The sequence below is a fragment of the Rattus rattus genome, chromosome 1 (genome assembly GCF_011064425.1).
Source record: "Rattus rattus isolate New Zealand chromosome 1, Rrattus_CSIRO_v1, whole genome shotgun sequence".
Taxonomy (NCBI): Eukaryota; Metazoa; Chordata; class Mammalia; order Rodentia; family Muridae; genus Rattus; species Rattus rattus.
In genome coordinates, this window is record NC_046154.1 from 91,165,853 (window position 1) to 91,180,209 (window position 14,357).

General features: G+C 42.1%; 2 protein-coding genes across 3 annotated transcripts in view; one reads left to right on the top strand and one right to left on the bottom strand.

Annotated features, from left to right (window-relative positions):
• The window catches only part of Slc31a1 (solute carrier family 31 member 1), a 29,148-nt gene extending 25,244 nt beyond the window's left edge, over positions 1 to 3,904 (bottom strand). Inside the window, exon 1 of the mRNA XM_032903361.1 lies at positions 3,749 to 3,904. The gene's annotated coding sequence lies outside the window, so the exon portion shown is untranslated. The remainder of the gene's footprint in view (positions 1 to 3,748) is intronic.
• Positions 3,905 to 4,014: 110 nt separating this feature from the next.
• Positions 4,015 to 14,357, top strand: part of Fkbp15 (FKBP prolyl isomerase 15) — a 58,536-nt gene continuing 48,193 nt past the window's right edge. The window contains exons 1-2 of one of the 2 annotated variants that reach the window (XM_032903337.1): positions 4,015 to 4,217; positions 11,446 to 11,561. In XM_032903337.1, the coding sequence (XP_032759228.1) occupies positions 4,165 to 4,217; positions 11,446 to 11,561 (169 nt within the window). In that variant the 5' untranslated portion in view covers positions 4,015 to 4,164. The remainder of the gene's footprint in view (positions 4,218 to 11,445; positions 11,562 to 14,357) is intronic. The other variant, XM_032903345.1, reaches the window with a different exon arrangement.

Genomic DNA, 14,357 nt, shown 5'->3' on the forward strand with positions numbered 1-14,357 from the left:
AAATCATTTCATGCTGATCTAATTGGAAACTTGTCACTTTAGATTCTAATAAATAAGGCTTTGGGTTGCTTTTACATAGTAATTTTTAATTCTCTGTGTATATTACCTCAAACTGTCAGAAAAGAATCCTAAAAAATTCCCTAAGAATTTAACTGATGAAGAAGAGATTTATTCAATGGCCACAATGGGAAAAAGGGGAAAAAAAATCCAGTGGCACCTCCTGCCCCCGAATCTGCCTTCAGGATTCTGAAGTGAAGGCAGTTTCAGTAGAGGGCTTGAAAGCAGTCAAGGTGTGGTCTCTACATCATTGTGTCTTCTGTAATAAACAAAAATTGTATCTAACACGTTTAAATCCTTTTCCAGGAGAAAGGGCTCCTCTCTGGATGGCTCAGGCTTTAGACTCTTTTCTCACAGCATGAGGGACCACTGTGAAGTAGCCACAGATAATATGTAAATAAATGAGCACGGTCGTGTTCCAACAAAACTACCAAAACAGGCAGCGGAGATAAGATTTGTCTGTAGGCTGCTGATCTCTGAGAACCATCTTCCAAGTAAAAGTTGAGGTATTAGGTTTAAAACAACAAAACTCACAGAGGACTCTTGTGTTTTAAGTTGGAGAAAGACATGTAAAATGTGTATGGTTCCATACTTTAGCATACTTTAGTTAGCTGTCACAGTCCTTCCTAAGTGCACGAAGCAGGGAAAAGGGCAACCTTTGCGAAGCCCCCCTTAGGCTGCTGCTATGTAGCTCAGTGATAGAATGCTTGCCAAGATGGGCAAAACCGTGGATTCCATCGCTGGCACCATGGAAACACGAACCTACCTGTGCTTACTAAAGTGGCCCTTTCAACTTGGAAAACCCCCTCCCAGCTTCCTTCTGGATTCCTACTCATCGTCAAACTGCTCATGTAAACCTACACTCCAGCTAGTTTAGAGCCTTCAAAGGAAGTGTTTAATCCCTAGAACATGGGTCATGCAGATTGGCTGAGGTAAGGCATGGTGAACATTACATAGGGCACTGGTATTAATCTTAAAAACTTCAATCAAGTTTCCCTTTGGATTATAATGACTGAGATTATAATGAAGAGATACAATCTCTTCCTACTTTGATATTCTACAATAATTTCCTAGAGTGTTCATTTGCTATCTACACAAAATCTACACACAGTAGACTCTCAGGTGATGTTTCTCTAATGGTTTTATAACATTGTTTTTAGTAACTTGAGTGAATAGAATACTATAGAAACATTTTTTATCTCCATTCAATCCATATTTCTTTACCACTGGAGATTAATATTTGCCTGTTATAAAAGTTGTCACCTTTTTGCAAGTCTGACTTGAAAGGAATTATTAAATTTGCTGCTTCCTAGTGTTCCTTAATCTTCAGGGAATAAATACAAACATACAAACACACACACATAGTACACATAGATAATTGTATTATTTAAAATCAATTCTCACTCTGGCTGGCCTGGAACTTACTGTGTGGACCGGGCTGGCTTCTAATCCTCAGAGATCCACCTGCCTCAGCTTCCTAAATGTTAGGATTAAAGGGGTCTGCCACTACACCTGATAATCAATACATCATATACCTATTTCAGAGCTGTATGGTTAAGAAAATGAACAAGAATACTGAACTCAATTTATTTCTCAGCAGATGTGTCTACATCTGATTTGTTCCTTTCTTAAGGTGTTTAGGGAACCTGGCCCAAAGTTGGAGTGAGTTATCGAGGCCAGGGGACAGGAATTCAGGTCTCCTGGGTATTTTTAATCCAGGAACACTGGCTTTCCAGATGCACCAGATCCTATGTTTCTAATTCTAAGCCTGAAAAACTGAGGAAGACTCATTTCCACCTCTCCTTTTCTCATGTTGCTAATGAAATTCAAGATCAGAGATGCCTAGAGTGTCCCAATCACCAAACACGACAGTTTAAAAGGCAATTTCAAACACTCACAAGAGAAACACCTCCACACAGAATGCAGGGAAAGAGCTCAGATGCTCTTTTGGGTTTTGTTCTCTGTTTTTTTTTTTTTTTTGTTGTTGTTGTTTTAAATTGCTTTAATCCCAACACTGGAAAGGCATAGGCAGGTGTATTTCTGTGAGAGTTCAGGGATAGCCTGGTCTACATAATGAGTTTTAGGGCAGCCAGAGCTACACAAATAGACCATCTCAAAAAAAAAAAAAAAAAAGAATAAAAAGTAAATAAACAAAGCATTCCTGAAATATTTTAGTGCTGGAGTGACCAGACCCAGGGCAGGGTTAGAACTGATCCATCCATCCCTATCCACTCAAGTTCACAAGTCAAACAGAGCTGATGTTCCAGGCTCCAATCCTACTGCACAGACTGCAGTTTATCATTGCTTTAACAGTCGGATTGCACTGCTTTAACCACCTTAATCTGTAAAATAAACACAGGAAGCAGACCAACAACAGCCTTATCCGCAGATAAACAGGAACAATTTACTCACAAATATTCTAAGTAACATATAATATTTCTGACTACATTATTTCCCCTTCCCCCTCCCCTGGAGTTTCAGACAATAGTACAGTCACCTTCAATGAACAAAAGGGACCAAGCAACCCAGACAGTTCACAGCCAGTACAGCATTTTTATCTTTCTGGAAGCTACCTATAAAAGATGAGAGCCACTGCTGGGCTCTTTGGGTCACACGGGGGGGGAAAAAAAACCGAGAGTAAATTAAGGAACAAGGGAACAAAGATAAATTATATTATTCAATCTAATAAAAAAAATTAATGAGAATCCACTGCGGGCAACAAGACTTATAAGTTAGTTCAAAAACTATAATTAAAAAGCCCCACAGGGGAAGTGCCAAGAGGTACAAAGTTCTCTGGGAGAGAGCTACCAGTCTCTTTATAGTATCATCAGAAGAGACTAAAGCATTGCGGTAAGGGATACTTCAGGACCAACCTGACTGGGAAGAAAACAGAAAGAACTCTAACGAGATCTGTGGAAATGGACTGGGACACGCTACCTGCTTATCCACAGCGTGGCTAAGCCAGGTCTAGTTCAAGATCGTTCAAAAACGATACCAGGTTAACCAAAGAAATACAGAAGAAAGACAATCACGATGAGGGCGAAAACTGGAGGCGGAGAAGTCAGCAACAACTAATGTTGACTTAAAATCTTGGCAGCAACTCAGCTCAGCAAAACCGGGCTGAGGATTTTCTACCTCCAAAGTCCCGTCCATCATCCACCCTCCCGAATATCCCAGCTCTTCTGGATCTCTCCTATCTGGACTTTAGAAACAGGGTCATTTCCCAAGCCGTATGCCACACAGTCTAGTTAAGGGACAGGGTTCTTTACTCATCAGCTTTCTAAACCCTGATACAAAGGACCAGGTCTGCCCTTTACTCTGTGTGACCTCGGACTAATCACCCAAGTGGCTAGTTCTCCTGTTCTTGTCAGCAAATTAGCTTATTACGAAGAGACCGGATCGGACTCGATGATTTCAGAGATTTAAAAATCTTGGCAAACCGCATATAGAGACACTGGACACTCGGTCCTTGGTGTAGATGGGGAAACTGAGGCACCGAGCACCCTGCCTAAGGTCATAACAGCAATGTCGCTGTAGGGTCCCTGCCACCGCACGGCTCAGATCCCATGACTTTTAGTCCTGGGCTCTTTCTCCTTCCGCCCAGCCTAAGGGAGCTGCGGGGGGTCCTGGTTTGGGAGGAAAAAGGACAGCGAACACACCGGGTTTCGAAAAGGGAGGGGAGAGGCCTTACCTTCCCAGGGCAAGCCCCGCCGCCTGAGTCTTCCTCTCAGAACTGGATCCCTAACCCGGTCTGGACTTCTCCCAAGCCCCCGCAACTACTGCCCGGCTCGACGTGTCCCACGACCGCAGTAAAGGCCGCCGATTCTCGCCCTGGCCCCGCCCCCTGAGCCATCTGACTAATCATCGCTCAGAGTCTAGGAACTCCACCCCCTCGGAGGGCTGGCGAGGCCTTGCGTCACTGGGAGCTCACCTCCTCATTTGCCTTTGCTCCACCTTCTCTACGGCTGGTCTCCTCTGGGCCTCACTACCCTGAGAGAGTTTGTCCTGCCGGAAAGCAGTTCGCCGCCACGGCGTTTTACGTTACCGGCAGTGACAGGCCCTCGTACCATCCAGTTTCCTCCCTTCAGCTGGGCGAAAGCCGACGTGATGTTCGGTGCGGGAGACGAGGATGACACCGACTTCCTCTCGCCAAGCGGCGGGTGAGTGATTGAGAAACTGGGCCGGAGCGCTGGGCTGAGAGACTGGCGGGTGGTTGCTGGGGTCGGTCTCTTCTCAGGCCTCTTCCCAACTTCCGGGTCTAGACAGACCCTGGTCAAGTTCCACGGCTCAGACTTTGCATTCTGAGCAGCGACGTCGGAATGGCCAATCTGGGTTCAGGACCTGGTACCTCCCTTGACACCCTTTTGTGAATCACGGTTTCTCCAGTGAAATGGAGATGATTGCTGGGGAGACTGCCTGCCTCGGAGTTTATAAAGGAGTCAGCTCCTATAATAAATATATGAGCTGTAAGTTCAAGAGACTTTCTCTTCCCCGTGAACAGGGTGGTGACACTTTGAACCAGGACCTGGTGGGTCATCTCTGGCATCCTTCAAAGGATGTTACCTTTTTGGTGATTCTCTGCCCTCACAGTCTCGGGCGGAATAGACTGCTTTATCTTCCTTATTTCCACGAGTCTTTGCACATGGAACCTTCTGAAATCTAAGCCCCGACTGAACAGATTATGTTGCTAATTTCTGTCTAGCTCTCAGAACAGTAACTCCTGGTGCATACTGATTGCTCACGAAGTGCCTGAGAAATTACAGTTTTTAAGCCTTAAGGCTTGAAGCCAATGGGAAAGACTGCTTTCGTTTTCTTCTGCCTTCAAACATCATATATACTATCTTGGGATAGAAGTCTTTAATGGCAGTCAGGATTTCCTCCCCTTCTTTTTAATAATTAGCTCAGTGTTTTTCCTTGCATTGTCTTAGTGGACCTCTTGACTTCCTTCAGACTTAACTGCAAAGCTCACATCTTTGCAGAGCCCTTCTTTAAACATCTGCTTTACAAGTTTTGTGCATCGTGATGAACCTGCTTAAGAATGACTGACACATCAATATGCCATACATCCTACCAATAATATCTAGAATACTGGGCATTCAATGTAGGAGTGACCATAAAATGACAGGCTTTCTTTTGATTTTGTGTGTGTGTGTGTGTGTGTGTGTGTGTGTGTGTGTGTGTGTGTGTGCGTGTGTGCGTGTGGCGGGGGTATATGTATATTGTGAAGATCTTTGTCGAGGACAGAGGTTCAGTATCAGGGGTCCTTCTCTGTAGACTTCCACTTTATTTTTTGAGACAGGTTTTTCTCACTGAACTTGAGCTTGCCGTTTTGACTAGACTGGTTATGAGATGCGAACTCAGTACAGTAAGCACTTTACCTATGGTTCATCTCTCCAGCCCCTCTTATTTGGTCTTCCATGGTTAAGATCTTTTGATACCCAGTGAGTGGCTCTGCATTGAGCTCCCACCACCCTCATCCTCCCAGGTCCCCACCTGAGAATGCCTGTACCCACTTAGCTCTACTTGAATTCATTTAGTTGCTCCATTATTTTTGAGTTAATTGGACATTGTTTCCTTTCTTTCCTATGTCACCAAAAACATTTACAGCCTCTGAGCTGTTGGCTGGATGTTCAGCCACAACCTGTTTTGTGTATGTCTGTATATGGGGCCTTTTGAATATCTAAAGATTTATTTATTTGGGACAGGGTTCATTATGAAGCCAGGGATTCTTTATATAGACCAAGCTGACCTTGAACTCACAGGGATCTGTCTTCCTACCCTGAATGGTAGGATTAAAAAGGCATGTGCCATCACACTCCAGCCTCGAGGTATATTTTAATTTCATAATCTTTGCTATGTGAGAGTATTTGAGGAAAGCTTATGAAGGAATTTTAAGGCTCCCAACTTTCATGCATCAAAGAATCCGCTGCTGACTAGGCAGACAGTGACAGTCATGTGCTCTTCTCCTGATTCCTGACCCAAGATAAGTTCTTCCTGTCTCAATCTACTTTCCCGAGAAGGCTTAACTAAGGATTGACGATACTTTACACATATGACTGTGGGTCCTAGGCATGAAACACAGACAATTCGATGATAAAAGACTCAACAAAGAAAGGTACACAGATAAATTTTTGTTCCCGGTAGTAGCTAGGAAAACAGAATCAAAATTAAGGTTAAGAATAGGAAAAATGAGCCAGAGGGATGGCTTAGTGGTTGAGAGCACTGGAGGAACTGGGTTCAATTCCCAGCATCCACACGGTCGCTCACAACCATCTGTAACTCCAGTCTCTGGGAATCCAAGACCAACTTCTGGCTTCTTTAGGTACCAGACATGCAAATGGTACATAAACATACATGCAATCGGGCTGGAGAGATGGCTCAGTGGTTAAGAGCACCCGACTGCTCTTCCAGAGGTCATGAGTTCAATTCCCAGCAACCACATGGTGGCTCACAACCATCTGTAAAGAGATCCGATGCCCTCTTCTGGTGTATCTGAAAAACAGTGTACTTATATATAATAAATAAATAAATCTTAAAAAAAAAAAAAAAAATAAAAAAAAAAAAAAAAAAAAAAAAAAAAAAAAAAAAAAAAACAAAAAAAAATACATGCAATCAAAACACTCACATAAAATAAAATGAAGAAAAGACTAGAGAAAGTTTTGTGTGCAATCTCTGATTTGGCTGTTCCTCCATTAGTTGTTAAGGAAGTAGAACATCTGACAGTGAACACTGCAGCTCCTTTCCAGTTCCTCTTTATAAATGCACTTTACTTTAAAACTGCTTCCCTTGGTTTGACCTAACCTTCTGACTTTCTTGATCCCACTCAGGCTACTGAGGGCTAACTGAGGCAGGAGCACTGATGTCTAGGATGGCTATTTCAATGACTGGTACTCTGCTGTCCATGTTCCTGGGCCTCTTCTCGTTCGTTTACTTGTTATTTGTTTTTGAGACAGGATCGTACTGTACAGCCCTGGTTGTCCTGCTACACACAATGTATGCTAGACTGACCTCCAACTCAGAAATCGGCCTGCTTCTTCTTCCTGAGTGCTGGGATTAGAGGCCTGAGCCACCAGGCAGGGCCAGGTTCTCCAACCTTAAAGTCAATGGTTAACCTAAAAGAACTAATCAAAAGGCATGTCTTCTCCTTCTGTCTTAGTCCTTTCCCCACCATTACAACTTTGAAATGAAGAAATAGGCAGATGTCTACTAAGTAGTTCATGTTTGACTTCAGATAAGACAGAGAGAAATAAGATACAGTTCCTACACCTAAGATAATTTATTTAAGCAGTAGAATTAAATCAATCCAACAATAATAAACACAATCACAAAGCTTTTGAAAATTTAGATTTATTTATTTATTGTTAACATGTAAGAGTATGTGCACAAGGTCTCAGATGCCCTGGAACTGAGGTCACAGAATGTTGCGAACCACCACCTGGGTGCTGGGAACTGAACTGAAGCCTTCTGTAGCGCAAAAGGTGCCCTTAGCATTTGAGCCATCTCTCCAGCTCCCACAGGCTTTATTTTGAAATCATAGCTCACTATATTGTCCTGGAAGTTCTTAAATTCCTGGGTTCAAGTACTCTACCAGTGATTGTCTGAGCAACATTCTCACCTGACCTTCTTTTTATTATCAATTATTTGCGTGTAAGCAATTATTCATTATCTAGATTTAGGCTTTGGGCCAGCAAAGCCTTGACAACCTAAGTTCAATTGTCATAAACCACATGAAGAAAACCGACCTACAGAGTTGCCCTCTGATCATACATGCACACATGGCACAATGCAAACATGTATATATCATACATATGTGGTAGTAATAAGTTGCTAAAAACTTAAAATGCATGTAAGATTGGACAGTTTTTCCACTACTGTTAAAGATATTGCCCAATTCTCTCAGAATTTTACTCTTTTAAGGAACCTCAGCCAGGCATGTAGCACATGCCTTTAATCTCAACCCTCAGGAAGCAAAGTAAAGTAAGTTTCTGTGGATTCAAGTCCAGCCTGGTCTACACATGGAGTTCTGGGGCAGCTAGGGTTGAAAAAGAAAGGAGAGGGAGTCTTTAGGTCATGCTGACCAAAAGGGAAAAAAAAAATCTGTTTCTTCTATGTTTTTTAGCATGTGTTAATGTCTTTATTAAGTCAGCATTACTCTCACTCAAGTATTACACTTGCATTGTCATCTAAACCTCTGTGTCTTTAAAGTGTTTGTGGTACCATTTATAGGACATTTGAAGGAAACATACTAGATTCATTAAAAAAATAATAATGCCAAACTGTCAAAGGCCAGCGTCAACATCCAGAGTAAACTGAGACAGGGTGTAGAGTGGCCATTGCTCACTCAGAAGACTTTTCTCTAAGGGAACAAAATGTGATTCTCTTGAACCAGTGAGACGTTCCCTGGAGATGAGGAAAAGGAAGAGGGAACAAAGGTACGTACACACGCACGCACACATTTGGTGGATGAAGCAAAGCTCCAAGCAAGCTCCAACAACTTTATTTTTTTCTCTTAGCCTTCTTACATCACCTAAGACAAGTTTCTCTATGTAAGAAAAAAAGATTACCTCGTAGCCACAAAACAATCACCACAAGAACATATTCTTCAAAAACAGATTGAAATCATTACACATAAGGAAATTATAACAGGATTATTGATTATATATTGTATTATTGATTATGTATTGATTACTCATGCCTAACTAAACAGTTTTCATGTATCTTTCTCTTGCAAGTTCATCGTGGAGATTGATTTTTTTTTTTACCTCAAAGCTGTAATTCTTTTGTCACTGTTCAGCCAGGTTTAAGCAAGCTAGTCTGTTCAAGTTTTTTCCTATGCTTAGCTGACGACAATTTGTATTTACCAAAAAACCAGATCATCATCTATGTCTTATTTTTGAAGTCTTGTTCAGCTAAACTGACTAGTCATATATTTTCTAGTCTTATACTCAGAATAGAATTATTTACTCTTTACTTATAACCCTGTCTTTTCATGGTGTACACAGAAACCTGTGGCCACATCCCTAGATCACAAGATCCAGGAACTCAGACCCAACCTAGAATGAATGTTTTCTTTGATTATTAACTTGTCCCAAGCCTATTTTTCCCTTCCAAGTACAATTACATGTTTGTAATGCATGAAAGCCCACTGCTCTCCTTTCCTAACCTCTGCAGCCCTCACTACCCTGCAAGAAGGGGGCGCATTCTACTCTTAATTCTAATCTTGTTATATCTTTTTGGCAAAGCAACTTAAACTATCTCCTTAAACTTTCTATTAACTACCCTAACTTCCTAAAACTATTTAAATCAAATCAAGAATTCTGTAAAATCATTATTTCATCAAAACTATTATTTTATGAAAGTTTATTGACCTGCAGGAAATTGTCCAATAGAGTGGTCTGTCTCCTAAGAAACAATCACCCCAGACTATAGGCGGTGAGGGTCTCCTGACAACCCCTCACACCATGCTAGATACATGAGGAACACAGCAATGAGAGACACGAGAAGGCAGAGTAGCAGCAAGGAGGAATCTGGAGACAAAGGCCCTGGGGCTGGGCCTCACCAGGTACATTCATTGTGGCTGTGCAGAATGGTAGACCATCTCCAGGAAGCTCACTTGTCCACTGCAGTTCTCCTGTGTGGTGTCCCCCACCTAATCACATTGAGTGTATTTCGTGAAATCCTAATTTATATTTATACACATACATAAATTACATTTTTTAAAAAGTCAGAAGAATTGAATTGTTGAGAAGCCTCAGAGTTTGTACACCCAAACTAAGAATAACTTTGGAGAAGAGTTCAGTGCCAGACTGGATTTGAGAATTAATTATTTTTCAGTTGATTTGTGTTATTATAATAGAATATAACAGACTAGGTAAGTAATTAAGGAACAGAAATTTAGGAATTAGTGGCAGGATACACTGCCATTGAACTGTTGCCCTTTTGGATAACTCAGACTTTGTTTTGTGATTAAATGTTACTTAATATATAATCTCCTCACTTGACCATAAAGTTCTGTAAAAATAACCCAGTCTTGTTCACCTGTGTTTACCTAGTGTCTAAGATCTCTTAAGCTGTAGGAGAACATCTAACTTAGATTAGGGAAGCTTACAGGAAGAGCAGCCAGAAAGAATACTTCAGGCAGAAGGAATTGTATTCCTAAAGACTGGATTTAAAAAAGATCTTACCTTGGCCTGGAGATGTGGTTTAATAATCAAGTCTGTGCTCATCCTTCATGAGACTTGAGTTTAATCTCCAGCATTTGCCTCCCTTCCCCCCAAAACATTCTTACCTTATACAAGAAACTGAAGGGATTCAGAGATGGCCTATAGGTTAAAAGCACTGGCCTGCTTCCAGATTATCTGGGCCTATTCCTAACCCATGTGGCACAAGTCCCAGGAAATCTGATGCCCTCTTCTGGCCTCTGAAGGCACTGCATGTGACATACAGACACATGCAGGCAAAACATCCATACACACACAAAAAAAATTATTGCTGGCCATGGTGGCACACATCTTTAATCCCAGCACTTGGGAGGCAGAGGCAGGCAGTTCTCTAAGTTTGAAGCCATCCTGGTCTAAATCATGATTTCTAGGACACCTAGGGCTATATAGTAAGATAATGATACCCTGTCTCAAAAACAAAATCTCAACAACAACAATAATAAATTTAAAAAATCTTTATAAAGAAAAAAACTGAAAATTCCTTATAATAGTTGTAGCACACAGTTGAAAAATAAGAAATGGCCAAGTATGAAGTTATATAAGTTAGGAGAGATCTTGAAGGATCCTCTAAAAACACCTTGCAGAGTTTAGGTTAAAAAAATATTTTTTATATTTATTTAGATCTAGTGGCACAACCCTGTAATCCCAGCTACACAGGAGGATTGAGAGTTCAAGGACAGCCTGGGCAGTTTAACAACACTCCACTGTAAAGTGAAGTAACATGGAAGGGGTGGGGTAGTGAATAGCTCAGTGAGAACACATGCCTAGCATGTTCAAGGCCCTGTGGTCAGTCCCCCAGTACTGCGGTGGAGCTGGGGCAGGGGGAGAAAAAGAACTACATAAGACATAGGCAGGGAGCTGAGTTAAGAGATTGTTACAGCAGTCCAGTTAGACAGAGGTGAGGACAGCATAAACTGAGGAAGTGGTGGTGATCTGGGCAGTGGTGAATGCATCCGAACAATCTTTAGGAAGAACCATCAGCTGGAGCTTGGGTCAGCCATTGCTGTCAAATCACAAACACAGTGTTGATTTCAGAGCTTCAACTGCTACTTCTGTTACTGAATGGGGAGTTACACCATTAGAGATGCTTAAGTATGGGCAGCAGTGTTTAGAGTGATTGCAATTGGGATATGTCAGATGACATTTTGTTTTCCTTTTCATGTAACAGAGCCAAGCTGGCTTCTCTTTTTGGACTGGACCAAGCAGCTATGGGCCATGGAAATGAATTCTTCCAGTATACAGCCCCAAAGCAGCCTAAGAAAGGCCAGGGAATAGCAGCAACAGGTAAGTTAAGAGGCTTTAGGGTTATGTCTTAATAGGTTGGTTGGAATGGCTAAGTGTCTTTGGAAAGTGACATGCTATGATGGTTAATATTAGTTGTCGATTTGATAAGATTTAGAATCACCTAAGAGACCAACTCTGGGTATATGTGTGAGGAGTTTTTATACTGGATTAACTGGATGAGAAAACCCACTCCGACTGTGGGTGGCACCATGCATGGGCAGGGATCCACACTGAATGAAGAGGAGGATTCTCTGATTCTCTCTGCTTCCTGACTGTGGTGCAGATGAGCAGCTACCTCAGGTTCCTGCTGCAGTGTCTTCCCTGCCATGAGGGACTCTGTCCTTAAACTGGACCTGAGTAAACCCTTCCCTCCTTCCCTTCCTCCCTCCCCCCTTAAGTTGCTTCTGTCAGTTATTTGATTACAACAACACATTCAGTTAACAATGCGTACACCAAGTCCTCTGCTGTCCACTCGTCAGCCTAAGCTTACCCCAGTAGTGAATGCCTGTTGAAGCTCTCAGTTCTGGTTTCTGACAGCTAGATGGTGCCCTTCCTTAGTTGGGAACTGAGAGCACAATAGCAGGCAGAATCCCCTGCACCTTGTCTCTAAAACTGCCAGAAGCAATCACTGTTGTGTACTGGTTCATTTATCGTGGAGGACACAGGAATCTTAGTTATGCGGCATCTGCTGAAAGGGGAGAATGAGAGACTGATAACGTCTCAGGTGTCTGCTCTGTCTTTGGTGTTCCCCGTGGACTGTCACTTCATTCTTATAAAGTGGATAACATGACCAGATTTTGGAGGCTTTGAGCAATTTAGGAATTTGGTTAGTCAACTGTAATGGCAGAATTGAAATTTGGACTCTGAATTGACTGACTCTACAACTATTCTTTCCTTTACACTTTACTGTTTTGAGGTAAGAAGCCAAAGAGGATAAGGGATTGGTCATAGAAGAGCCCTGAGGAGAGAGAGTAGGTAGTGAGGGACATATGCTAAATACTTTAAGATCAAAGTGTGGAGGGCCTTTTACCTGCCGGGCACGATGCTGGCTAGTCTGAGGATACTTGGCAAGATGTTGAGGAGTAGTTGAAGCAGATCCCTCATGGATGGCCATGCAAGAAGAAGATGCAAACAGTCCTGTCCATTCCTTTGGACTCTGCACACTTCTGTGGTGCGAGAGGTATGTAGGATTTTCCTTATGTACTAAGCCATTCTGCAGCTGACAGTATGTGAGTATCCTGTGATTCCATTCAATTATGAAGTTATCTGTCCAGATATACTTCTGACCAAGGGTCCCATGGCCTCTCCTAGGTTCAGTAACTCACAGGAGTTGCTCATACAGCTCAGGAGGGTATTTGTTTTTTTTTTTTTTTTTTGTTTTTTGTTTTTTTTTTTTTTTTTTTTTTTTTTTACATTTGTTTATGTATTAGAAAAGATAAGGATACAACTCCAGCCAGGTGAGGAGATGAAGAGAGGATGTCTGAGTAAGTTGAGAGGATGCAGTTTCTGGACCTCTCTGGTTGTACCACCACTCCATCTCTGATGGACCACCTCCTTCTCTGGCTATATCATCACCTTCTTTCTGGGCAGACCATCCTCCTAGCACTTTGCTTTATAACCTGGAAGCTCTTCAAACTTTGTGCTTTAAGAGTTTTATCCAGCTTGTTCTAGCCCATCTTTCCTGAAATTGGTGAGTGTAACTGAAAGTTATAGTCCCTAATCCTGTAATTACTTTGTCTTTCTGGTGGCTGGCTCTGTCCTCAGGAGCCCCACCCTTGAGTTACCTCAGCAACAATGTCAAAAGACAAAATTTCAACTAAGTTTTAAGACCTTTCTTAACTGGCTTTTATTTGCAGTCCTAGAATCGACAAATACTGTTCTATAAAATGAGGTGTCCTGATGAGTTGAGAATAGAACTTTGGCTTTATATGGGCAGAAAAGAGCTGAAGAGGGCACAATCAAGAAAAGTAGATTAGCCATTTTGAAGTTCCTTACTTGGTAAAAGAGGAAAATAGGCCATAAAAACTGTTCTGTGGGAGGTATCTCACATGACACCAGACACAGTCACATGAAATTTGGGGATTTAGGTATTATTTATCTCTCTTGATTTAAAATTTCAGCTTAAAAATGTTGGGATTTTTTTCTTGGTGATATGGAATTGTAAAATAAGTAACCATTTTGGTTTCTTCTGTTGGGCTCAACATGTAGACCATCTCAACATGTAGACCAGGCTGGTCTCTAGCTTGAGGTCCTCCTGTCTCTGCCTCACACAGGCTGGGATTACAGGCATGTGTCTCCATGCCTGATAGTGCATAAACTCAGTTATGACTAAAGGGACTAAACACGAAAGACTCCAGAAAGTTCTGAGGAGCAGCATGCAAGAGCCAAATAGATTTCTCAAAAGACACTCACTCTCACTACTCAGGAAACGACAAGGACTTAGGAAGTGGGAACAAGATCCAATTGTACCCTGCCACAGCCATCGAGCTATGTGTTCCTTGTGTATTTTCCTCTTTTCTTCCTTGTGTGCTTCTGACTCTGATTAAAGTGTTTGACCGTATAGGTGTAGAGGAACACAAACGACCTCAGGCTTCTCTGTTGAAGTAGCTTGACTTTTTTCTCATTTAACAAAAATGAACTGATTGTTCGGGGTGTGGTGGCACAACACCTTTGATCCTAGCACTGGGGAGGCATAGGCAGGCAGATCTTTGTGAGTTCGAGGCCAACCTGGTGTACCTGGAAAACCAGAGCTATGCAGAGAAACCCTGTCTGACGCCCCCGCCCCCACATGCACTG